General features: G+C 38.3%; 1 protein-coding gene across 1 annotated transcript in view; it reads left to right on the top strand.

The window, feature by feature from the left end:
* The window catches only part of Lrrk (Leucine-rich repeat kinase), an 80045-nt gene that overhangs the window by 37643 nt on the left and 15482 nt on the right, over positions 1 to 26920 (top strand). Inside the window, exons 19-48 of the mRNA XM_088259421.1 lie at positions 1088 to 1231; positions 1306 to 1447; positions 1930 to 2061; positions 2146 to 2291; positions 2834 to 3012; positions 5587 to 5764; positions 6337 to 6526; positions 7228 to 7364; positions 7870 to 7957; positions 8492 to 8614; positions 9598 to 9788; positions 10360 to 10462; positions 10783 to 10988; positions 11770 to 11918; positions 12707 to 12845; positions 13443 to 13542; positions 13623 to 13786; positions 15324 to 15444; positions 16491 to 16663; positions 17479 to 17670; positions 18589 to 18756; positions 19949 to 20089; positions 21334 to 21427; positions 21535 to 21644; positions 22606 to 22728; positions 23069 to 23264; positions 25205 to 25330; positions 25978 to 26074; positions 26162 to 26284; positions 26475 to 26600. Coding sequence (XP_088115547.1) covers positions 1088 to 1231; positions 1306 to 1447; positions 1930 to 2061; positions 2146 to 2291; positions 2834 to 3012; positions 5587 to 5764; positions 6337 to 6526; positions 7228 to 7364; positions 7870 to 7957; positions 8492 to 8614; positions 9598 to 9788; positions 10360 to 10462; positions 10783 to 10988; positions 11770 to 11918; positions 12707 to 12845; positions 13443 to 13542; positions 13623 to 13786; positions 15324 to 15444; positions 16491 to 16663; positions 17479 to 17670; positions 18589 to 18756; positions 19949 to 20089; positions 21334 to 21427; positions 21535 to 21644; positions 22606 to 22728; positions 23069 to 23264; positions 25205 to 25330; positions 25978 to 26074; positions 26162 to 26284; positions 26475 to 26600 — 4301 coding nt within the window. The remainder of the gene's footprint in view (positions 1 to 1087; positions 1232 to 1305; positions 1448 to 1929; positions 2062 to 2145; positions 2292 to 2833; positions 3013 to 5586; positions 5765 to 6336; positions 6527 to 7227; positions 7365 to 7869; positions 7958 to 8491; positions 8615 to 9597; positions 9789 to 10359; positions 10463 to 10782; positions 10989 to 11769; positions 11919 to 12706; positions 12846 to 13442; positions 13543 to 13622; positions 13787 to 15323; positions 15445 to 16490; positions 16664 to 17478; positions 17671 to 18588; positions 18757 to 19948; positions 20090 to 21333; positions 21428 to 21534; positions 21645 to 22605; positions 22729 to 23068; positions 23265 to 25204; positions 25331 to 25977; positions 26075 to 26161; positions 26285 to 26474; positions 26601 to 26920) is intronic.

A 26920-nucleotide genomic window follows, 5' to 3' on the forward strand; every position in this document is an offset into this window, starting at 1 on the left:
TTAAAATAAAACATTTTTTTTAGTTAGAAGTAACAAAAATCCACTTAATGATCTATAAACCTTGTACATAATAAGCAAGGTAAATAATAAACGCAACTCCCATTTTTTTTTTTAATACCTACATATTCTTTAACTTCGATTTATAAATGCTGTATTCCTTTGGGTGTCATCTCCACTTCTCATCAGCCTAGATGATAAATGCCATTAAAAGGTCAGCACATCAGCAGAAGTGAAAACGATTAGTTTCATGTATAGAGCATTAAATGATAAAACATTGCTTTAACTTTTAAACTGTCCCATCCACGTTGACACAATGTCGGATCAACCGGAGTGGTAGCCCAGCCGAGGGCTGACGAGAGGAGTTCCACTGTATAAGTGAAAATAATAGCCATTGTTTTATTAAAACTTCATGCAGTATGCTAAATCAACACGTATACTCCTCATTACTGAGGGTTGTGACCCTTATCGAGGCAACGACTCTTCTCCAGTTATCCCTTGACTGCGCTGCATGTAGAGCTCCAACCACCGAGGCGCTTGCTGCTGTCTTAACTTGATCGATCCATCGAGTGGGAATCTTCCTCTCCTTCTCTTGTTTGTTAATATATCGCTCACTCCTTTCAAGAACGTCATAAATGAAAAATTGTAAATTTTCAGTTGTGCATGTTTTCAGAATGCAAAGAAAATGTACTATATCCCAGCAAGAGCGGCATATTTTAAACATAATATTTACTCGCTACAGGGCAGAAAGTGTTGTTTTTGCATTTTGAAGAAAAGGTATTGTTCAATTATTTTTTTAAATATACTAAATATTTTTCAAAGGGAGAAAAAACCTTCAGGTTTTACCTAAAAAGATCTGTTGCACAGTAAAAAGTTCAATTAGTGCCTTGATATTTATTTTTAAACATTGTATTATATTTTTAAACTTTAAAAACGTTCTCCTGAAAAATTGAGTTTTTCTCCTGAGAAAAGTTTTTTGATTTATGACGTTCTTGAAAGGAGTGAGCGATATATTAAAGTCACAAACATTCGAACCGAACCTAACTTGTATCGGAGAAGATGTAATTTTTACTCATTCATCTGTTTCCAGGTATTGGCTGACAACTTACTCTCCCGGATTCAACTAACTACTGATGATGATGGTGGAGAACTCTTGGATGGCGGGGAAAAGGGTTCAGTATCTGATCGACTGTCGGGCACCAGCAGCAATTCCACAGAGGACGACGAGGATTGGGTTAGTCATATTCCGTTGATATTTTAATGTTTTCTAAAACTCAACATCTAATTTGTAATTTACGACTGTTTCAGAATCTCGTTCCTGTAGTCCGGACACGGTTGATATTCCCCAACCTTTCAATGCTCGACATTTCAAATAACTTGCTAAAGACGATCCCTCCAGCTATTCATGAGCTATCCAATCTTTCCGTGCTAAATGTTAGCGGGAACGCAGGTCAGATATATCATTTTTTAATAATTTAATAATGAAGAAAACTTGGAATGATCAAATATTTCAAATACCAATAGTGGTCAGGTCAGGAGTCGGAATAATCGGTGGGTTTGTATGAGGAGATGCATGAATTAAGATTGTTTGCAAAAACAATAGGACAAGGGGAAGTGCCGTGATGGTTAGTTAGTTAGTTTTATAACTTTATAATGACAAATCCAAAGTTATGGTTTTCGAAAGAGATGAATATAGATCTGAGTACAAAATAGGGGTAAAGGAGGAAATTTTGGGATATGATTTGGTATGTTTTCTAGAGATGGAAAAATTGATGAACATATAGAAAGCAGAGTGAATGCTGTGAGCTGAAATCTGTTGTAGCAAACAAAAGCCTAACAGCGGAAGCTAAACTAGCCGTATTTAACCCGTGTCATGAGTCCCGGTACCAACATTTTATTAATTTATTTATAATTCCCATTTTAAAATTGCAGATATTACAGAGCTACCACCACAAATGGGTCTCTTGGGTCGACTATGGAATCTGAACACCAATGGGTGCTCACTGCAAGAGCCACTCAGATCTATGATCGAATCTAAGAAATATAAAACCATGGATATCATTGGTAACAATTGCACAATCATCATGATACATACAAATATGACCCATTGACCTTCATTTAGTTTATAGTTGTGATGTATTTATGCAGGTTATCTGAAGTCGGTACTGGAAGATGCAAAGCCATATGCCCGTATGAAGCTGATGGTCGTGGGCATACAAGGAATTGGTAAAACCAGCTTACTGGAACGGCTCAGGCAGGAAAGTGCACCAGCTCATCGCAGAAGAGGACCAGAGGTTTACTTTTTTCCACACTTTTATATACAATACGCGCTAGGGTGACTGTTGAAACATAGTTTAGGCTTCGGGAGGCGCTGACTTACTATAGTTACTTTGGACTCAAAATTTTGTTTGCAATTAGCTGTTGCTGTGCCTCAGTCTGTTCAAATGGAAAATAATGAATTCACAATGCTTGTCGGTATAAAATATTTTAGGCTGTAAAGAAGCACTCTGTCATGAATTAAATATTACGTATATTATTGTTAGGGTCAATAGATGGCGCTGCCACTGTAGCAAGAAATTTTTTTTTTAAAAAAAAAACATGTTTTCACCTGTCACAGAATAAAAACACACGAATATTCTAATTCAACATTGAGTCCGGGAAAAATAATTGAATTATCAGAATAATCAGCGGGTATATATGAAGAGATGCATGAATATGGATGAGACGAAAAACTGTTTGCAAAGACAAGAGTGGTGTAGTGTTCTACTATGTCTGCCTACCCCTGCGGAAGCGATTTGATGGTTAGTTATTTACTTTACCTTATTTTACCTTTCAGCATTGGGCAAAGAGGATGGGCAACAAGAATGTGAACACTAAGACATCGCGTGGAACCAACATGTCCACTGTCGGTGTGGATATCGGAGACTGGGTGTATGACCGTCACCCCTCACGTAATGCTCAGAGATCCCACGGGCCTGTCGTCTTCAGGACTTGGGACTTCGGTGGTCAGAAAGAGTGAGTTTGATATGAACTTATTAATAGATTTATATTATCCACTGACACTTCGTGATGGAATTGCATTTTAATATATTATTAGATTAAAACCAATATTTTTAGCTTTTCCACTTTATTTTTATTTGACCAGCGACCGGGTTTCGTCGTTACCGACATCATCAGACTGGTCAACCAGTCTGAAGATGTCGGTAACAACGAAACCCGGTCGCTGGTCAAACAAAAATAAAGTGGAAAAGCTTAAAATATTGGTTTCAATCTAATAATATATGAACTTATTAAATTTTTTGAGAATTTTGTTTAACCGTTTGAGTGCTGAGACTCTGGTATACTTTCCCGAAAGCGTGGCCTGTTGATATACCGACGAAGAAGCCAGTTTATTTTGGCGGTGGAGTTGGGAAATTTTGTCGCAGCGTACATGTTACTAAAGTTCCTATCCATCAATAATAAACTAATTTAACAAATTTTTAGTTGAAACTAGAAATACATTTTTTTGTTAAAACCTATTGTTTTCCTTCTTGCAATTTCGGATTCGTCCAATAGTTATGTTGAAAACGATTATCAAACATCACACAAAAATATTTGTTATATTCTAACTAGTAATAGTGACGATGAAATTAAAATGTTTACTGATCGGAGGATGCACATCGATAGTGAAAACTCCGAGGACGAGCGTTTCACAAGATCTTTACATTAGTTTTTTTCTCAAATTGCATTTATTTTAAATATACTTGTATATCAGTAAGTTTGACACACCCCCCTCAACAGCTATGAGATATTTATAAAGGAAAAACGGAGAAAAAGGGATGCTGGAGGAAGGGGTCAAGTAAACCAGGATTAATTGAAACTCTATGACACTTCGTTTTCATCGATTTATTATTTAAACACAAAAAAACCTTAAAAACTAAACACCCGATAATTGTCCTTTATATATAACTTAACCTACACTAAACATAATTATAACTAACTTAATTAACGCTTAAAAATTACCTTATATCTAAATCACTTAATGTTACATCGACGACACTAACACTCGCGGGGCGGCGTCGGCAGGACGACGCGGCCAAGGTTTCCTGGAGACAGGCCCGCGGAAGGGGGGCGCAAGGGGCCGTGTGCGAGGCCGCGAAAGTGGCCCAACACGGGGGGCGGTGTGACATCCCTTGTGCTGAAGAGCGGCGATCACGTCAAGGCGCTGGGCGTAATCCGCGTATCGAAGAGGAAATACCGGATGACTCGCCCCAGGTCACCTACGTGATGCGCTGCGGAGCGTCCTCCTGACGGTCCGCAAGAGGCCGGCAATCAACCACAATGATGCACCGCCCCGTCGTCACTTCACAACATTCATTTAAAATTCACTCACACGACAAACTTTAACAATTAAGTTTTATTTGTGGCTTAACCTCCCGGTTGAAAACCGGGGAGCTCACGAGGCAACACGTCCAGCCGCAAGGGGCTAAGGACGCCGACCTTCTTATTTAAACTTAGCCTCCCCGGTTTAAAACCGGGGAGCTCGCGAGGCAACACGCCACCAAGGGCTCCGGACGCCAACTTTTTTGCAATCAAGCCCGAGGATCGTCTCCGGCTGAAGGCCATAAAAACGTCTAGAGGAAGGGGAAGATAGTTGCTAGGTCGACCCCAGGCATGGAAATTTCCATCCGTCTGGCTCGACTTCGTGGGTCCTTCCAGACAATGGCCTGATACCTGAGCTGACCGTGACTTCAAGCTTCAGGTATATTCGTTGCATTTTGTTTCAGAATATTTATTTTTAACAAAATAATTTAATTTTATCTTTATCGCAACTGAATTTTCGGCCAGACTAAAAATGCCACACATCAAGTTTATTACAAAATACTGTTTTATTTGAGTAATTTGATATGTTCTCCACCAATACCCGAAAGAAATATTAAAATTTGGATAAAATATTGTTGATTTTATACACACCCAATAAAAATGGAGCATTTTTGCCAAAAAAAGTCTTCAGCAATTTTAACATACATACATATTTTTAAAAATCTCAGTACTAAAATGATTCAACCCGAAACAGATTACTTTTACCTTTTGGAGAGTATGGACTGTAATATCCAAGCAAAATAAGTCTTAAAGCTTATTTATGAAATGTTTCATTCACGCTTATAAATCAAGTGCTCTCCATTTTTCACATGGTCCATATTCTACTTTTTTCGAGATAATTTTGTTGACGATAGGGTTTGCTTTTTCTCTCCATGTAGTTTCATTTACAATTGAATCTTCTTCTCCGTTGTACTCCTTATTACTGAGGTTTGTGACCCTTGACGAGGCAATGACTCTTCTTCAGTTATCCCTTGACTGCGCTGCACGTAGCGATCCAACCACCGAGGTGCCTGCTGCTGTCTTAACTTGATACGTCCGTTGTTTGGGGAATCTTCCTCTCCCTTTCTTCCCCTCCGGGCTACCAATCACAACCAATCATACCAGGCTATCCTCATTGCCACGAATTGAAGAATCCGTCGTGTACAGGCATTGGCCAGAGTCAAGCCATCTAAGTGTAACTCCTACAATAGCTGTCCACATAATGAAGATTGTATTTGGCATGTGCAGGTACTACTCCACTCACCAGTACTTCCTCTCGCGGCGGTCCCTGTACGTTGTGGTGTGGAGAGTCCCGGACGGAGTGGCGGGGCTGGCCGGCATCCAGCACTGGCTGGTCAGCATCCAGGCGCGGGCCCCCAACTCCCCCGTCATCATCGTAGGGACGCATTACGACGTTGCCAATGAGGTATGTGTCTGCTTCCTCTCATCTCCATCCATGATGCCTTTTCTTGTAGGTATCTCCCTGCCGTTTCAAAACAGTAGTTTCCATCCATCCGTTCACTATGTATGATTGATAATAATTATAATATAACTATCAAATCATCACCACGCTTCACTGCATAGTTAGGCAGAGAGAATAGAGCGCTACAGCATTCTGTCTTTGCAAACAATCTTCAAAGCCCGCTGATTATTCACTTTGTTTGAAATACTTGTTCATGCCAAGTTTTCCTCAGTCTTCCTCTACTCTTATTTCCAACTAAATTTGTTTTACTGTTCTTTTTTCATTCATTTGTTCAACATGCCCATACCATCTCAACACATCTTTCTTATTTTTATTGAAGATTGTTTGCAAAGGGTATATGCATGAGAACATGCATGAATGCGGGAGATACAAAGATTTTTTGTAAAGACAGATTGGTGTGGCATTCTATTCTCTTAAAGCAGCGTGATGGTTAGTTATAAAGTGTTAGTTTGTAAAGAATTAAGTAATAAAATAATGCAACTAACCAAATATTTGATGATTTTCTTTGTCAACAGATGTCGGGCGAACACTCGCCGGAACAGCTGCAGAGAATGATCCGGGAGCGCTTCATCTCCGTGGCGGACCCGGAGAAGAGAGGCCTTCCTCGTGTGCTGGACAGCGTGGAAGTCAGCTGCTCCACCCGGCACAATATCCGCCTTCTGGCTAACCTCATATACGACAATGTCTTCAGTCTGAGACAACCAGGTACACTGGCCATCAATCAAATCGCTTTAGAGCACAGAAATGTTTTATCTTACATTGTGAAATATATCTAGAGTTTATTTGTCCCAAAAATCTTGACAGATAAAATGATATGGGTAAATAGAGCGGCAAACCAAAAATTATATATAATGCACAGATATTTCACACGTTCTTGATATGACATAATTTAAGTTTTATCTATGGTTCTCACGAACCTGCCTTCCACAAAGCAAACAATAAACAAAAACGGAATGGTTTAAATAAATTTGAATTTTTCATGTTCTATTTGTGATTGAATCTAAAGATAAGTACCTACCCAAATGTTTGCCTTTATTTAGGTAGGTACCTATATAAAGGATTATCAAATTAGTTTAATAATTAACTAATAAATGAAGAAGAAAAAAACAATTTATTCACACACTTATTTTCTTTTATAAATCGAATTCATATTTCTCAATTTTTTGTTGTTATTTTCAAATAATTACCATTCTTGTTAAAATTGTTGCCAGTTCTTAATTTCGAATTTAGATCTCTGTTCTTGGAAACAAATTACACCTCAATAGGTACTTGCCTATTCATTGCATGTTATTTATATTGTGGGAACTTCTCCCAATTACTTTTAATTTGTATTCTATGTAGGGGTTATTCCACACAAAATATTTTACATATGTACAAGTATGTTAATATTTTGTGAATAATTTTAGGTAGCAAAGAACTACTTCTGGAACAGAGAGTCCCAGCTTCATATCTGGCGCTGGAAGATGCTGTAGGGGTTCTGGCAGCCGATAGGCGTACCCGAGGGTTGGATCCGGTGCTCACGCATGATCAGTTCAAAACACAGGTTATTTTTTTCTTTAACAATAGTTTATTGAATAGTATAGTTCTTGTTATTCTTTACCCACTTTATTTAAATTTGCAAGGACAGATGTAGATTTAAATGTATTTTATTTTGCTAATTAAGTTTCAGTTCTGTATTTTAAATAGTTGTGGCAATAGCTGTTTCAAATTTGCACAGATAGTTAGTAAAATAAATTGGGGGGATCTAGAAAAAAAATATTCTCAAAGGCGGCGGTGGGAAAAATAAGGTCCAGAACCTGTAATCTAGACATTACTAAGACTAAATATACTGTTTTTTTGCAAATAGGTAAATGTTGCTTACCTCAGAACTGGTATTTAATATACCTAGAAATAATAGACACTGTCTAACATGTTTGCTTTTAATTTTAATTGAATTTTACTTCATAGTATTGGATACCCTTTTTCACTATTAAAAACAGGACATATTATGTATTATTTACTGTATAAATGTGGATTCTACTTTGTATTATTAATGCTTTTTATTGCAGGTCGCCCAATATATGATGCAAAAGTTTCACCGAACCTTCAGAGATCAAGCGGAACTACATCAAGCTACAATGTTCCTACATGATAATGGTAACTGTCAACTACATTATTTATTGCTTGTTAATTTGTATTTTCTTCTGTTGATGGGCACATCTGTAGTTCTCAAACCTAGATGTGTTTACAGAAATAAACTCAAGGAATCGGTCTTATACAACTGTTTTATTTTTATATTCAAACTCTCTACTGTGCCAACATTTTTCGTAAATGTTTAATGGCGTCCCAGGTTCGATTCCCGCCAATTGCAAAACAAATTCAAGAAATATTTCTTTTCAATTGGTCTGGATGTTTGTGATGCATTTTTCACATTTACCTGCAGACAAGCCTCTAAAAGTAGAAGCTTTGCGGGTTATTCCTTTAATTAAAAAAAATATATATGGGTGGGTACAAACGAATGTTTCGTTTGTACCCATATGTTAACTCCATAGTGAATTTTTCAAAAAATGGTCTGAACGGTGGCTCACAATGAATACTAGGGATTAATTCTTAAATATAATTATTCTAAACACATAATTCTGGATGAATTCAATGTGGCATGATATCTTTACGGTGTGATTTCTGTTTCAGGTGTTCTGCTACACTATGACGATGCAACATTGAAAGATCTATACTTTTTGGATCCACAGTGGCTTTGTGACATGTTAGCTCATGTTGTGACAGTGAGAGAGATCAATCCTTTTGCTCGATCTGGTAATTTGTACTTTTTTATACTCTCATGATGGGCTAGCTATCTACAAAATAAGCTATGTAGCAAATGAACCCTGGTGAATGCAACTGTTTATTTTAAGTCTGTAGTATGACAGGATGTGCAGTTGGTAGCACTGCCAAACCATCACATAATTTCATCATTACCTCACTACTTTGAGTATAACAAATATTTTTATAAGAATTGCTTTCAACATCACAATTGGGCGAATTTTCCAAAAGAAAATGATGAATGAAAATATTGATTATACCGGCTGTTATATCGCTCACTCCTTTCAAGAACATCATAAATCAAAAATCAACAATTTTTTAGTTGTGCATATTTTCGGAATGCCCAGAAAATGTACTTTATCCCAGCAAAGGAGGCATATTTTTAGCTTAATATTTACCCGCTACAGGGCAGAAAGTGTTGTTTTTACATTTTGAAGAAAAGGTATTGTTAAATTATTTTTTTAAATGTACTAAATATTTTTCAAATGGAGAAAAAACCTTCAGGTTAAACCTAAAAAGATCTGTTGCACAGTAAAAAGTTCAATAAGTGGCTTGATATTCATTTTTAATACATTGTATTATATTTTTAAACTTTAAAAACATTCTATCGAAAAATCAAGTTTTTTGATTTATGACATTCTTGAAAGGAGTGAGCGAAATGTAAACACAAAACGAGTCTAATACAATCCTTTATAGGTTGAGTATGTTAAATTAGATATTCCTCCCGTCTGAAAATGATCCATTGGAACTTGAGAAACGCACACGCTGCCATCAACCTCCCAACTTGACTGGTTAAATACACTAGCGTCATGATCAGTATATCGATAGGCCGCACTTTTGACTGCGTACACCAGAGTAGATATATCGATTCTCAACTCTCTAATAGTTGAAATATTAATTTGCGTTTTATGTACACTATTTTTTTTTAAATGTGCTCAAACTTTTGGACTGACCTATTGCTTGAATCCATTGTTCAGGTGTGATGCGTTTGGAAGACATGCAGCTCCTGTTCAAGTCGTCCAGAGCCGGAGACAGCAGAGACTATGTCGTCTCGTTGCTGAACAAGTTCGAATTGGCTCTCAGCTGGGATGGAAGGTCTCTTCTACTACCTCCGCTTCTTCCTGCCATGGAGCCTCCTATGGACAGCTCTTCCAACAACTCTGTCAAGGTGATGCTAAACAAAATAAAAACCTCGCATTGTACATTACTCACTATACTAACTAACCAACTATCTAACCATTGCGCCGCTTCAACATCTGCCATTCTGTCATTCGGTTTTCATCTGGATTTGTTATACTTCTTTCTTTTTCACATTTTTCGCAATCATCATTTACGCACAGTATTTTCATTTTGTTACATTTGTCAAGATTATTACAATCTTTTCTTTTTACATCTTCACTAAGTGGTTAAACACATTGGTTCACGCTTTTCACTGGTCCTTAACTTGGCATGCGAAAAAGTATTCAGTGTATTAAACCAGCCAATGACTTGTCGTACTCCCTGTAAACTCCAGAATCCAAATTCTTTTGCCATCTATGTTGAGATATCAATCTTTATTTAATTATTTTTTTTACAAAAATGTTAATAAAATTAGTATATAACCACTCACCAGGTGAGTGGTTATATACTAATTTTATTAACATTTAAAAAAAAAAAAAAAATGACTAACCACAAAGTAAGTGCTTTAAATATTAATAATATTGAGAATATTATATTAATCTTTATTTATTTCCTTTTAGATCCCTCTAAAGTCTCGGGGTTGGACTGCAAGAGGCCATAAAAAAATAGCTGTTTCTCCATTATCAATTCTCAATCAAACGGCGGATGGTTTGGCACCTTCAGGTATATTTTTTTTTAACTATTATAAATTAATTTTCTCAATTTTTACTTGGACAATGTGTGACTCTGATCGCAATCTCCACACATTAACCATTTTACATGCTTTGTGAAGAAGGTATTTGAATAAAAGATTTGATTTCCCTCCGCAACATAGTGGTCAGTGCATTTGGTTACCATGCTGGAGGCCCTGTGCTAAAAAAAAACATAATGTAAAAAAAACCACTCCCCGGAGTAAGTCGGACATCAATTTTGCACTCCCATAAAGGTTATAACAGTCTGGAATAAAGATGCATTTCTTTGATCATTCATGTTTCTTTGGTTAGGTACCATAGTACCTACGACGGTCCCGTGCGGCCCCTCCACATCGGCATGCCTGGCTCACGGCCGGCCCGGCCTGAACAGCTGCCTCCGCCGCCTCTTGCTGGCCTCCTACTCTCCGTGCGGCTTCTGGCCGCGCCTGCTCACCCGACTCCTCGCAGACGACACGGTCCCTGACATTGTAGATCATTTCTACTTGCTCCCTGATGAGGTGAAAACCAAAAAACCTTAGTTGACATTTAGTTATAAAAATAGGTAAAATGTTACAATGGAACTTTCATTACAACCTATTATACGTGCACATTATTGAATGGAACGCATTGCACTTTTTTAAAAATAGTAAATCTTAACCATAGATAAAGATAATTCCCTAAGAAGTATAGATAACAATGTTGCATTCCTACTTAAAATTCAAAGGCTGTTGAATTTATATTTCACAAAACGTTCGTTTCAAGTTTTTAAATATCTATGTGGAATACTATCTACATAATTTGAATTCAGAATTTTTCATGTTTTGTTTCTTTGATTTGGCAACACTGATAATTAAAAATCTAGCTGCCAGTTTCATTCATATAAATTTATCATCATTTGATTTTTTTTTAGCACTATACCCACTATATTTAAATTTATAAGAATACAAATTAACATGGATTTTATTTTACTTTAGTTTCAGGTCTATAATATATGCTATCCGTTAATTTTTTTAGTTAATCTATGTTTATTGTGAAAACAGAAAGCTAAAAAATCATTATAAATAACACTCACTCCTCAGACACAGTTTAATTTGCAATAACTTACTTGGTAACAAGTTAATATTGACTTTTTTTAAAAAAAAAATATTTAAAAAAAACGATCACTACACCCCGAACATGGGACCACTCGCTATCTGACCCCGTATTTTATGGTTCCACAGAGCAGTACGCACGGAGAGGTTAATACGGTAATCGGACAAATGTTTTTATCATGTTCTTTCAATTTTGTTAATGTTCTAGTTGCATGGCGACAGCGCAGTTCATCGCGTTCTAAGTCTCGGCGGAGAGTGGTGCGTGTGGCAATCCGGTGTCCGACTCTTTCGTTCCGGAGTTCTCCTGCTCTCCATCAAGGAACTGCCCCAGGAACACAATATATACAGATACGCCAAGTACGTTGGGTTTATTTTTAGATAAAGAAGATGATCTGAACGTCGGTGTCACCACTTTGGATGTGTTCTAGATTTGAGATGTTTCTTGAAGTATAGAGAATAATCTTCTTCTTCTAACTCTTATACTCACCGAATGGTACATAAGGCATCATGTAGTGATGCTGTACCCACCTACTGTTGCTGTGTCATTGCTCAGTCTCGATAAATGGAAAATAAATAAAGTAGAAAGAATACGTTTCCCATACATTTAATTTCACAATTTTGTAAAATAATAAAAATATGAAAATATCTTTCAAAATAGAATTCAATTGAAAACATTGAAAATGCTTATGAAAGTGACACCAGCTGCTAAGATGCATACTGTCTGCCATTAGCAATGTTTGGTATTGTGTATTTTTCTGTTACGTTCAACAGTTGGTGGTGCAATTCCAATAAAAAAGCAGTTTTAAAAAAAATTACCTATTTTATTTATTGATTCGGCATTAACTTTGTGGAATGACATGATTATTTTATTAAAATTAAACACTTGAATATACCACTTTAATGAGTTTTATTTATATTTACGACTAGTTTCGAAAACGACAGATGTTTTCATCTTCTGGTACAAATTAAAACATAAATAAAAATAAAATAAAAATTAAAATAAATAAAACTCATTAAAATGGTATGTATATTCAAGTGTTTAATTTTAATAAAAAAAAATACCTGTTTATAACTTTAGGAGACTTTAACATTTTATTTTATTTTGAGCTTTAACATTTTATTAATATACGTTTGCATTTTTTTAGATTCAAGTTGAAACAAGAGGGAGTTTGGTGTGACGTGGATACAGCTACCTCATCTATACTAGAAATAATTCTTCCGGCCGATGACATGGTCATCAAGAAACCTATAACTGATGAGCAAGGAGACACTATTGGATATCAAGTTTGTTGCATTAATCTACATCCTTTTCATAAATAAATAAATTATGCGTGTGACTTTTACGCATTATTTTTACTGAGACACATTATTGTAAATTTAGAACTGTAATATTGAATATGGTAAAATAAATCAATATATACAATTACAGTAAGACTAACAGTACAAAAACTATGGGTATGGTAAAAAGGTATGAAAAATATATCCTCATTTCTAACCAATTTTGCAACATAATATTAACACATTTCGGACGGGTGATTTTCTCGCCTATGAACCGCTGGCGATGGGATTCAATATTTTTTTATATATAGTTAAGATCTTAACAAGTAGATGGGTACATAATATTCTTATAAAAATATTAAATAATTCCTTCCTTTGTGACTTTGAAATGAGGCCAGCGCAAAAGGTAAAAATACCCTTCCCATCCTTAAGCATCAATCGACTGAACGGGTAGAAAACCTTTCCCGTTCTTAGCGTGTTAACTCTACTTGGGTTTATGCATGATTTAAATTCTCTTATTTCAACATGGTATTTTTAAAGCGTTATTGTCAAAGATTTTGTATATGTACACATGTCTATGAATAAAATGCTTTTTGTTCCCAGAACATAACCCTAGAACCATCCATGGAAGCAATGGCCAAACTGTTGGTATTGGCAGTGGACCACATCGACATCTTGTTAGAGGATTGGTACCCAACTCTAGGTGAGTGCTTCAAAAACGTCCGCCGAGTTTGAGAATGATAATGCAGTGCCTCTTATACATTTTATTGCATTTTCTATCAGGTACAAGGTTCGTGCATACTTCGGAGGGCAGGTTTCTGGTCACCAGACTTATCCCCTGCCCGCCGTGCCTCCGGGAGGGGGAGCTCTACGGGGAGGGAGGGGGCGGCGGAGGGGCGCACAAGAACGGTGACCACATGGGAGAAATGCAGGCACACTTTAATGAGGTTAGATTTGATATTTTTCTAAGGCCACAAATGTGCCCGACGAACACCCTGTGCTGATATGGAAATATTAGTGAGCAAGTGAACTTTGTTACATTAGAGTGTCTACTTTGAAAGACCCAGAGAAGGATGACATGATAATTAATAACACCTGGATGATAAACGCAATCATAAGAACACCAAACACTAGTTTTGTCCCCTTTTAGATTCTACATACAGTAATTAGCTCAACGCGGATAATCCATGCCAGCAAAATGGCGCGCTAAATGAATCAGCACTAAGCAGAGTCTATTTTAAGCGGAATGCAAAGCTGAGATAAGCATTATCGATAAAATTAAGAAAGGTGTGTTGAGATGGTTTGGACATGTAGAACGAATGAGTGAGGAAAGAACGGTAAAACAAATTTATGAGGCGAATGTTAGCGGGAAAAGAAGCAGAGGAAGACCGAGAAAAACATGGCACGATCAAGTATGCCAAATACTTGAAAGTGGTCAGGTTAGGAGTCGTAACAATCGGCGGGTATGTATGAGGAGATGCATGAATGTGGAAGAGGCGAAGAATGTTTGCAAGGACAGAGTGGTGTGGCGCTCTTAAAACAGCGTTATAATGAAACAGCGTAAATAGGGGTGGCGTTATATAATGCAGTGCCCTATGCACCATCAGGGTGCGGATAAGGGTTTGAATTGAATTGAAATTTAATTCTAGAATGACGCATGCCAGACTACGCGGGTGTTCACACGGTTGCGGGATGCTGTTCTCCCCCCTATTTTTTTATTTATATATATTTTTTAAAGGAATAACCCGCAAAGCCCAAGTGGAATGTAGGTATGTCCGCAACATACCTACATTCCTTACACTATTCTTACTATCCTACTGCAGACAAGCCTCTATAATAGAAGGTTTGCGGGGTTTTCCTTCAACAATTTTTTTTTTAATCCTGACTTACCTAAACTTTCTAAGCGGTTGCAAACCCATAGTTCACATTAAGTGTATTTTAAAAACGATATTAAGTTTTATTCATGTTACATACGGTTAAATTAAAACTAACTAAGTAACTATAACGCCGCTTATCGCAGGGGTAAGCAGAGAGAATAGAATGCCACACCAACCTGTCTGCAAACATTCTTTGCATATTCCACATTAATGCATCTCATACACATACCAGCCGATTATTCTGACTCCTGACCTAACCACTTTCAAGTATTTGACTAATTGTATTTGTTCTTCTTCTTCTTCTTCATCTTGTTGTAGGCCTCGTGGCCTGTTTTTAAGAGGGAAAACCCTCCTGCGATGTCGATTCCCAGCTATCGACCCATCTCTGGTGGTCTGCCTGGGAGTCGTCCACCATGGTGTTGGTTGTACAGTGGGGGAGTCTGGATGGTTCCATTCTCCTCCATTGTCTCCATTGTCTCCTTCGTTGCCTTCCCCACCTAACGACATCTTCGATCTCGCATATTTCCCTGATCCTGGCGTTTCTTATCTTATTTCATCTTTATTTGTTAATGAAATTTAATAACTTGTTTTATTTATCTTATCGCAGGCGTTCAAGCGGGCCCCCGGGGCGGAGCATGCAGAGGGGGGCGGTGGGGCAGTGCGCCCCCGCGCCTCCCAGGACTCTTGCGCTTCCGACGGAGACAGCGGAGTGGGTCCTGACTCCACCGGTAAGTTGTTTATCGCTCAAACCAGACAATGACAGATCGTGAGCCCTGTAAATGCCCTGACTTTCACACTATCAAATCAATACACCTTGTCATCGATGCTGACAAACCAATAATTCCTATCATTCATCATTCACTTTGTGTAATAACTAACTACGTAACCATCACACTGGTTTCCGCAGGAGTAGGCAAAGGGAATAAAACGCCACACTAATCTGTCATTACAAACAATCTTCGCCTCTTCCACATTCATGCATCTCCTCATACACACTTGCTGATTATTCCTAGTCTTAATCTAACCTCTCCCAAGTATTTGAAATACTTGTTCAAGTTTCCTCAGTTTTCTTCTGTTTCTATTATCGACCACATTTACCTCATAAATGTTTTTTACTATTCTTCAATCACTCATTCGACTCTCAATCCAATTTTATTGATAATTCTTATCTCAGCCTTGCATTCTTTCCTTATATGTATCACCAGTATAAAAAAAAAAATGCAATTTATACCACTTAAAAAGTACTTTGTGTAATACTTTTATGTATTCATAGATTACTTTGTGAAGTAATTGCACAAATTGAGCTATGAATGACAAAAAAAGTGTTTTGTTACCATACCATAAAGTTAATAATACTTTCAAAATACTAAATATGTCAATGAAATCATAACTAACTAACTACCTAACTAACCATCACGCCGCTTCCCCGCAGAGGTTGGCAGAGAGAATCGAACGCCACACCACTCTGTCTTTGCAAACATTCTTCGCCTCTTCTACATTCATGCATCTCCTCATACATACCCGACAATTATTACGACTCCTGACCCGGCCGCTTTCAAGTATTTGAAATATCTGATTGTGCCAAGTTTTCCTCTGCTTCTTTTTCCAACTACATTCGCCTCATAAATTTGTTTAACCGTTCTTTCCTCACTCATATGTTCCACATGTCCAAACCATCTCAACACATCAGCTTTATAAATAATAACATCTCAATGGATTACAGCCCAGAATTTATTAAACAAAAATTTGGCCACTCAAAATATTTTGATTCTAGGTTCGTCCCGGATGCCTTCCATGGAGGGGGTAGTGGGAGGGGGGAACATGTCTCCCGCCCCTCCGCTGCACGCGTGGACAGTAGAGGAGTGCATTCTGCAGGCTAACAACAACGCGACCGTGGAGTGCCCCGTGCATAGAGAGATCAAGCTCATTCATCTTGCACCCGATGTTGTGAGTATAGAACAATGACGAATATTTCAAACAATGGTCAATTTCCAGACAGAAAAGTGAAAAGTATCCTGGTAGGTACTTTTTGGTCATTTGACAAGCTCTGTAACTGCCCAGACTTCCCTTTTCTTCTTCATCTATGTTGAAATATCAATAAAAAAATCTGTAATCACTCCTAGCTGAAGCATAACTCCATAGTCCGCCTCCGTAGTGTAATGGTCAGCACGCTCGGCTACCGTACTTGAGGTCCCGGGGTCGATTCCCAGGGGGTGTCAAATAAATATAAGTGATTATCTGGACTGGTACCTGAAGCACAGGGGTGACCACCTTTCCTTGATGTGTTAATGATCAAGATAACGCTGCATTTATATGATGCAGTGCCCTATGCGGATAAGGGTTTGAAGAAGAGACGGAGAGAGAGCTGGACCTCTACATTCCAAGAGAAAACTCCTATAAGGGCTGACTCTTGAATCTAACAGAAGAGAAGAAGATGACTATTAATTTAGACTATTTATTACATTTAACTATTTTTATCTTTTAACCCTCATCCCCATGGTGCATAAAGCACTGCATCGCAGCAACGCAGTGTTAGGTTGATTGTTAATTGCATGAAGGCAAGGTTATCAGCCCTGCACTTCTTGTACCACCAGTCTAGGGTGATATTTAGTAAATATAAGAGTGAAAATCACCCATATTTATTTTGACCCCCCTGGGAATCGAACCTGGGACCTCCAGCATAGCAGCCAAACTCGCTGACCACAACACTACGGAGGTGGACATTTGAGTATCGTCACATTTATTGCACAATTATTTTGCAGATGTTCCTGGACCTGGGCTCGAGGCGGCTGGCCAGCAGCAGCGAGGTGGTGCGGGGCGCGCTGGCCGGGCGCGGGGCCTTCGGGCTCGTGTTCCGGGCCGAGTGGGCCGGGCGCGGGCCCGTGGCACTCAAGGTGCTGCAGCCCGTGCCCCCGGGCCCGCGCGCCCCCGCCAGCGCCCTGCAGGCCTACAAGGTAAGAGGCTTTTTTTTGTTTTACTTTGTAAATACCACTATTTCTAGACCACAAAGTGACTGCCGAATCAATCAGTGAAATAAGAGGCTCACTAAAAGTCCTAACTTTCTAACTAACTAACTATCAAGTCTCTTCTCTACAGAGTTAGCCAGAAAGGCCCTGTCTTATAAATATTTTTCACCTCTTTTGCATTCATGCATCTCCTCATACATGCCTGCTGATTATTCATACTCCTGATCTGACCACTTTCAAGTATTTAACATACTTGATCATGCCAAGTTTTTCTAAGCCTTCCTCTGCTCCTATTTCCAACTTCATTTACCTCATAAATTAGTTTTACCGTTCTTTCCTCCTCATCCATTCCACATGTCCAAACCATCTCAACACACCATTTTTAATTTCATTGATAATGCTAATCCTCAGCCTCGCATTCTTTTTCACCATTTGAACATCTATCACTCTTTTTTTTGGCACATTTGTCTGAGAGATTGTATTTTGACTGCATTCAGTCTACTTTCATCCTTCTTTTGCCAACTCAATGCTTCTTTTCCATACATTGAGGTTGAAACCAATTTTTTTTGTTATGTACTGCCAGTTAACCTTTCGCCATTCAACCGTACACCATTAACTCTTTCCCAGCATTAACCTGTTAACCGGGAGGTCCGCTGTCCAATTACGCAACTTGTAACGGGCGCGAATACTGATTCACTTCATGTTTTAAATTCATGTAGAGACATATATGGATGACTAATACCTTTGTTGTTGGGTAAACATACCTCCAAATATATAAAATAATAAACATATATTTCAAGGATGTATTCATATGTCCTTCCCGTACCCGATATTGTTTGCGTTTGACGTATTTATGCGCCCCGCCTGGTCAACAGGTTAAACTTAAATGTTGTATCCATATTTCAGGCTGCGGCTGCGCGCTGGGAGCGCGACCCGCTGCAGGCGGCGTGCCGGGCGTACCTAAGCGCGCGCGCAGAGCTGGGGGTGCTGCTGCCCCTCCGTCACCCCAACATCGCCCCCCTCCTGGCCGCCTGCACCGCCCCCCTGGCACTAGTGCTCGCTTTGGCCCCTATGGTAATAAAAAATATCTTCTTAACTCTTCTTCTTCTTATTCTTTTTGTAGATCCTAGGGTTCTGTTTGTGCCTTCGCATGTTGCTCTTGGGATGTCAACTCCCAGCTGTCTTTCCATCTTTTCGGAGGTCTGCCTGGGGGTCTGCGTCCTTCAGGGTTGCCTTGGAGGGCGATACGTGAAAGTCTGTCTTCTGACATTCTGTTTATATGTTCCTTCCAGTATCGCCTTCGTTGTTGTCCCCACTTCACGATATCCTCCATCTGTATTTCTTACTCGGTCTCCCAATGTGTCTTCTTAACTCATTCTGCATAAACCCCTTTATAAGATTCATTTAAAAATTTGTACATTGATATCTCAATTATAATGATGGGAAAAATAGAAGGACGCCGAGGACCTATCAGAAAGCGAACATCGTGGCTTCGCAACATACGTGGAGGAGTTTTTCCTGACGGCGCAGGACCGCAAAGCCTTTGCCATAGTGATCGCCAACGTTTGGAGGACCTGACAAGGCGCACAAAAAAGAAGAAGATATTTCAATAAAGATGAAAGAGAATATGAAAGTCATAGTATGATATTCACAGAGTTTATGACCTGTCTGGTTGGTTTATGGGATCATTTTTACCATTCATCATTTTACCCACAATTTACAACCACACTACTCAAATTTTAGAAGTTATATTTATGGTGTCACCTTTTTTCACATGCTTAAGTTTTTTTTTTTTAATTCAATAGATTATACTAATTGTTATACACTATAATATGATACTAATACATGATACTTACTACCCATGAATGACAACCACACTACTCAAATTTTTAGAAGTTATATTTATGCTTTGATTGACACCTGCTACTTCTTCAGCACAATCTATGGTTGAGTATAGTAAACCAGCCTATGTCATGTCGTAAGCCCTGCAAATATCCAGACTTCAAGTGGAGTCAAACCCATGATTTCTGAACAAAGATTTGGACACACTTTGTTATTCTGATGCAGTGCCCTACGCACCACTTGGGTGCAGATAGGAGATCAGAAGAGGAATCTTACAGCAATACTGACTTTTGCCTCCTTGGTGCCCTTGTTCGAAGTTTTTCAATGACACTATAAACTTGTATTTCATTTCCAACTTTCCCTCCAACAAAGCCAGTCCTGTGTAACACATGGCAAGTGATTTTGACATTTGATTGCGTTATAGGGTGCCCTAGACTGTGTGTTGCGAGGGTATCGTCAGTCCGGAGCGCGCTTGGGGCCCCACTGTGCCCAAGCGGTGGCGGTACAGGCTGCCAGAGCCCTGGAGTACCTGCACAGGCAGAGAGTTATCTACCGCGATCTCAAGGTAACTAACTTATGATTATCATTGGTACACACAAGCATTACAAGGTAGCTGTGAATTTTTTTGCACATGTTTCTGTTAACCGGATCCACGCGGCTCGCATAACCGTATGTGTTTTCACAAAACATTCCCTGTACGCGGCTGACATAACCGTTTGTGTTTTTACTTTACTCCATGTTTCGAACCTCAGTTTAACTTGGAGGGATTTTTTCATGGTGTGGAACTTTGGATAAAATAATACGTCAATCCTTGGCCTTATGACATCTGTTGAAATATCTGACTAATAATTTGTAACATCACAAGGATAAATAAAAGACCAGATCCCTCATTTTTTTGCGGTCGGTAATTAGTCCGCGCCATAATCATGCCCTATATCTGTCTCACTCTCGACGCTACGCGTCGCCAGTGGGTAAGAGTGACACACGATGCGTGCTTTGATTTATTTGTGTTACGATATATTTCAAGAATAATGTGACACGAGTGTATTATAGAGTACCAAAAAGGCACAATGAATCTCATTGAACGTTTTTGCTTAGGAAAATAAATCGTTTCTTAACTAAATTCATGATAAAAGTAATCATTTAAAAAACGGCAAAATACCGCTGCGCACGGGCGTCTCTCAGGAACAAAGTGAACGCGGTTAAAAGGTTAAGAAAGTTATACGGTTAAAGCCTCGATTATCCAGAGTAATTGGTGTTTAGGGTAGTAAGGAAAAATCCAGACAATAAAATAAAATCATAATTGATTTTATCTCTTAAAAATACTCTTTGAAGCATCAGTGTGAAAAGAAATAAACAAAAATGATTGTTTTATATCCTTAATTAAATTATAATGAATCAATATTGAGTTTAAGTCCCTCTCCAAGCACAAGAGCTTAACCTCTTTTTTGGAGAGGAACAGCGTAGCTAGAATAAGATATTTTATAAGTAGAAATGTCTAATTAATAAATAAAAATATCATAATTTTTGTAAAAATATCAACACATTGTTTCCAGCAAACGCTTAAAAGCATCTTTTACATACTTTTGGTAGAGAGCGGGAGAGGCTTATAAACGTTCTATTTGCTTACTTCTGGTAGAGCGCGAGAGGCGCCAAAAAATATTATACAGATGGGAATCGGGTTTGCAGTACTTGTGATCAGTATACTGAGGGTCGGACGGCAGACTGTCTGAGTATAATTAGGATCAGGTTTGATGAAAAAACCGCCCGATAACAATGTGTTTAAAAAAATATTTTTATAAATTTCAGGCCGAAAATGTATTGGTATGGGAGATGCCGCCTCCCGTTGGACCATTCAAAGATCATCCTGGACTTCCGGTTCACATCAAAGTGGCAGATTACGGTAAGAAGATCTCTAGCGTTTTCTGGGTTACTCCGCTGTGTGTTATTACCACATCTTACATTTTGAATTGCTTTAAATAAAATCAAATACATATTTTTTTTAACCAGGTATCAGCCGTCTTTCACTTCCTTCCGGAACCAAAGGGTTTGGTGGCACCGAGGGCTTCATGGCACCGGAAATCATGAGATATAACGGTGAAGAAGAGTATACGGAAAAGGTAACCTGGTTTTTTTAATTGTCCGATTTCACTAAGCATTAATGTTAACACTAAACATATAGGATTTTTTTTTTTGACATCCCATCAAAGATGAAGAAGAATATGGAAGTCTGGGCATTTACAGGGCTGACGACCGTCACAGGCTGGTTTAAGTGATCACTTTACACACGTGTAACATTCACCAATTCTACCCATTATTGACAACCACACTACTCGAATTCTTAAGAATAATACATAGATGGAGAGGAATATGGAAGTCTGGGTATTTACCGGGCTTGTGACCTGTCATAGGCGGTTAAGTGGGTAGAATTGGTGAATGTTACACGTGTGTAAAGTGATCACTTAAACCAGCCTATGACGGTCGTCAGCCCCGTAAATGCCCAGACTTCCATATTCTTTTTCATCTTTGATGGGATGTCAAAAAATAATATGAAAATAACTCCTGTAATTGGAGATAATCCAGATTTTGTGAACAAGTATTTGGACACTCAAAATGTTGTTAACATATAGGAGGCTTACATATATAAATATATAGGTTTACACTCAACATAGAGGTAGCATAGTTGGATTGACCCTCAATTGCGAAACTGGCATGGCGGGTTCAATTCCCGCCAATTGCTAAATAAGTTCAATAGAGATTTATTTTCAACTGGCCTGGGTGTTTGTGATAAATTTTTCACATTCATCTTCCATGTCTTTACTATCCTACCTGCAGACAAGCCTCTAAAAGTAGAAGCTTTGCAGGTTCTTCTTTAATGACAATAATAAAAATACAAAAGAATACAATACCTACTCCCTCAAACTAAATTGTTTTGTTTGCAGTTTTTTATTGTAGCATTATTGTACATTTATTATGCTTGTCATGGTAGAACCCTCGTAAAGGCTTTCTGAAGCCTCGGGACTCTGCGGAACATATTTTGACAACCCCTGCCTTAATATAATTTTTTATCCTTTCTCTTAGGTTGACTGTTTCTCCTTTGGGATGTTCTTGTACGAGTTACTAACCCTGAGGCAACCCTTCGAGGGGCATGAAGCAGTAAAGGAATGTATTTTGGAAGGGGGAAGACCACCCTTAACTCACAAGGTTTGTTTTATCCATGGTAATTGTAAAACCACTAATTTAATTCACAAACAAAGAGTGGCATTAATTCAGGAAATAATGGTAGTATTCTCAAAACATTAAAATCCTTTAAATAAGTATGTAATTACCGTTTTAGTGCTGAGATTTTTTCTTGTATGCATACTATAATTGTTAAAGACTTTGCAAACATGCTACTTTTTATTTGGTATGTACAAAATGAACAATATTTTTACTAAATATCAACTGCTTTTAGTATTTCTTTTTGGTATTACTAATAGTTAATTAGAAATATCTAAATGTATGATTTAAAAATTAAAACCATCTTGTGACATTTCCATTGCAGGAGACCCTCTACCCGTGCTACATGCTGGACCTCATGGTGGCGTGCTGGTCGGGGCAGCCGGAGCAGCGCCCGTCTGCCTCGCAGATAGTATCTATTGCGTCTGCTCCCGAGTTCACGCACCTTGCCGACGTAGCCTCGCTGTACCACGCTGCTGATGTCACCAATGCCACCGCTACACAGATGCCCAACATCACAGGTATGATGTTATTTTTTAAACGAGAATTTTTGTGATTTTTTATTTGGAAAAATATATTTTTTAGCCGCTTCATGCTCTGTTTTTGTTTTACAAAAATAGAACTTTAAATATCGGGTTTAAATTGTCCAGTTCAAAATAATAAAACAGAAGCAATAAAAATGTAAAAAAAAACTTTTGAATAAAATATATCTAACTATAAAAAAATTCGATCTATAAAACTCTATTCTATCTATAAAAAAATTCTAACTTTAAAAAAATATCTAACTATATTAAAAACCCAAAAAAAGTAAACATATAAAATTTGGTCATTTATCGAAGAATTGGTAGTAAATCCATGGATTTTTTTTAATTGAAAAGAAGAATATGTATTTTTATTATTTGCGAAAATATTCAATTTCATACTATTTCTGTAAGCCTAAGCAGCTCATTATTAAAAATAGGTATCAAATTTGTGGTAGAGTGGGTTCGAACCGAGAAACTCTGACTTAAGAGTCCGCGACACTAGCCACGGGACCACAACCCGACACACAAAAGACGAAGTTAGAAGCCTGACCTTTCAACAGAGACAGCTCCAATTGTTTCTTCAACAATTGGAGGTGTTTCTTTCATTTTTTTGTGTTGTGGGTTCAGGTTATGGAAGATTATCAGTTAAAGATTGTCAATTTTTAATTTTTGATTTATTCTATATTTAAGTTACTAGGAGCTCTAAGTGAGTGACTGCTTTTAAGGAGAGACTATTATAGAATGACGCATGCCAGACTACGCGGGTGTTCACACGGTTGCGGGATGTTGTTCTCACCACTATGCCAGCAACATACTCACATTACTTACAATCAGAAACAGCTACGAAATTGGTCACGCGAATTTGAATTAAAGCTGTATTTTTATTTGTATTGCAATGACAACTGACATATTTCCGTGAATTATTTTTTCATTTGACCCTATGAGTTTGGGTCCGATAATGATTTTTTTTTTAACGTAGCTAAAGCAATAACAAAGGCATAATATAATAAAAATATTATGCACAAATATGTATTATTTATTGTTTCGGCATTCACTTGGTGTTTGACATGATTAAATTAAAAATAAAACACATTTATTATACCACTTGAGTTTTATATTTTATTATGACTAGTTTTGCATGCTACAGATGCTTACATATACAGGTATTATTATAAATATAATCTATAAGAGAGGATAGCAGCGGACAGCAGCATAAGCGGGGTCAGACCCCCAGGAAGACCACCTAAACGATGGAGGGATAGCTGGTCTTCCACCTCCCAGGAGCGGACCGGAGAATGACAGGACCTAGTCCTAAAAGAAGAAGAAGAAGAAGAAGATAAACTATACAAACCATATTCTAACCCTGATCCGCACTCAATGATGCATAGTGCACTGCACCATATTGACGCAGCATAATCTTGATTGTTACTTACATGAATGCAAAGTAATCACTCCTATGGTTCAGGGACCAATCCAGGGTAATATTAACTAAATATTAGAGTGTGAAATCACTGCGATTTATTTTAACCTCTCCCTCTGAGAATTGAATCCAGGACCTCCAGTACAGTAGCTAAATAAGCTAACCATCACACCACGAAGGTGGACAAAGCTATATAGTTTATATTTATTATAACAGCTTATAATTACACTGTAAGTACACTGTACACCGCCCCCCTAAATGTCTCACATTTAAAACCTAAAGGTGGGGACTGACTGGAGCATTTCGTCGTAACGTAACATTCGCGGCGAGCATCCGACATCGGATGGAGTACTTGGAACGAGCGGCGCTGTACTGACTATAAGAATGCTCACATCGTAACGTAACACGTTACGACTAAATGACTGCGGTCAGTCCCCCCACCTTATGATTAAAGGTGTCCTGTTGTAAGTAACTCCATAGGTTATATTTACTACATGTAATAACTCTTTGTTTTCAGATGAAGGCACTCCCGGGTGGGAGATTTGGGTGACAAGGTGTCGGCCACGGTGTGATGTGCTCGCCACTGCCAATGCACGCTTCCTGAACTACCACGCTCTCTCCACACCTCCTGTTAACTCGCAAGGTAACATTGTACATGCGTATCAACAGAACTCCACTGAAAATTGTCTCTAAGCGTTTTATTACGCCAAATTCAGTACAATTTTGTAAATTCATTAAATAATTTTGAAACTTTGGGAATGTAGATCGAACGATTACTGTACAAAAGATAAAATAGATTATTCAGTGGAAGTCATTACTTAATTCTATTTTTAGATTCAATTTGTGAATAGAATGAGTGAAGAAAGAATAGTTATAAGCGATTGTGGCCGGTAATAGAATCAGATAAACTTGGCATGATAAAGGATTTCAAATAATTGAAAGTGGTCAGGTCAGGAATAGGAATAATCGGTGGGTATGTATGAAGAGATGCTTGAATATGGAAGAGGCGAAGATTGTTTGCAAAAACAGATTGGTGCGGCATTCTATTCTCTCTGCCTACCCCTGCGGTGAAGTGGTCTGATGGTTAGTTTTTTTGGATTTGATCACTCAACGGTAATGACTATTTTTTATATCAATATGGGAATGTAGAACGAAAGAATACTGCACAAAAGATAAGATAGATTCTTCAGAAGAAGTCATCAGGTACTCAATTCGGTTTTTATATTCGATCACCCAATAATGAGAATTTTTTATGTCAGTGTGGATATTTTTTTCCTTTTGACCCTACAGAAGCTTCCGCTGATGAGCCAATAATCCCCACGGCAGTGTGCTCCGTTGGGGATCGGGTCTGGATCGGGGACTCTATAGGAAGGATACATGCCTACAAGTAAGAAGAGCTTAAAGAACAAACAGCTTTTTTTATATTTTACCCATATCTTTCAGTATGAGTGAGTTTAATTTGATGGTTTTTCAGTGCCTCCGACTGTCTGCACCTCTTCTCTTACGCCCTGGAGAGCGCCGCATCAGCCTGTCGTGTCGCCGCCTTGGTTCATCTTCCTTCTTTGGCTAGAGTTGCCGCTGCCCTTTCCAATGGAAGGTTTGTTATTTCACTTAGCCTTAACCAGCAAGGAGATCTTAATCTAGAAGTACCATTCTCTGACTTCTATCAACTGGAAGAGATGTTGCCCATTTTAAACAAAGTTATCAATACTTATCTGACTAATGGTGACATCTATTGTCTTGTTTGGAAATAACAGTTTAAATTTATTATTATATTTCCGTTTTAGATTATTCCTTTTGGACAACGTAGCTCCTCCCCTGAGCCCAACTATGGGAGAAGGCACATTTGTGATGACGGAACTTGGTGCCGCTACGGCTCTCCACTGCCTGGCTGCTGTCACCACAAACGAATAGTAAGACTAACCCCCGAGAAAATTTAAAATACATTCCTATCTGTTAACACTTCGTTTTAGTTTTATCACCAGTATCAGGTGACCACTCACATTTAATAACATGCTCATCTGGCATCTAATTTTTTAACACAACGGTTAACTTTTTTGCAACTCTTAAGAGCTATTTCTTGGACTACTCAGTCTAGAACAAGGGCGGCCAATCCGCAGCCCGCGGGCCGCATGCCCGCCAGGTGTCTACTTGCGGCCTGCGGAGCAAATCACACATTTTATTCCTTTAGTGTACACAAAACCACCCAAAGAACATTCCACCGTGCGTAGTT

The sequence above is a fragment of the Brachycentrus maculatus genome, unplaced genomic scaffold (assembly GCF_059751285.1).
Source record: "Brachycentrus maculatus isolate JH-2025_06_01 unplaced genomic scaffold, ASM5975128v1 h1tg000117l, whole genome shotgun sequence".
Taxonomy (NCBI): Eukaryota; Metazoa; Arthropoda; class Insecta; order Trichoptera; family Brachycentridae; genus Brachycentrus; species Brachycentrus maculatus.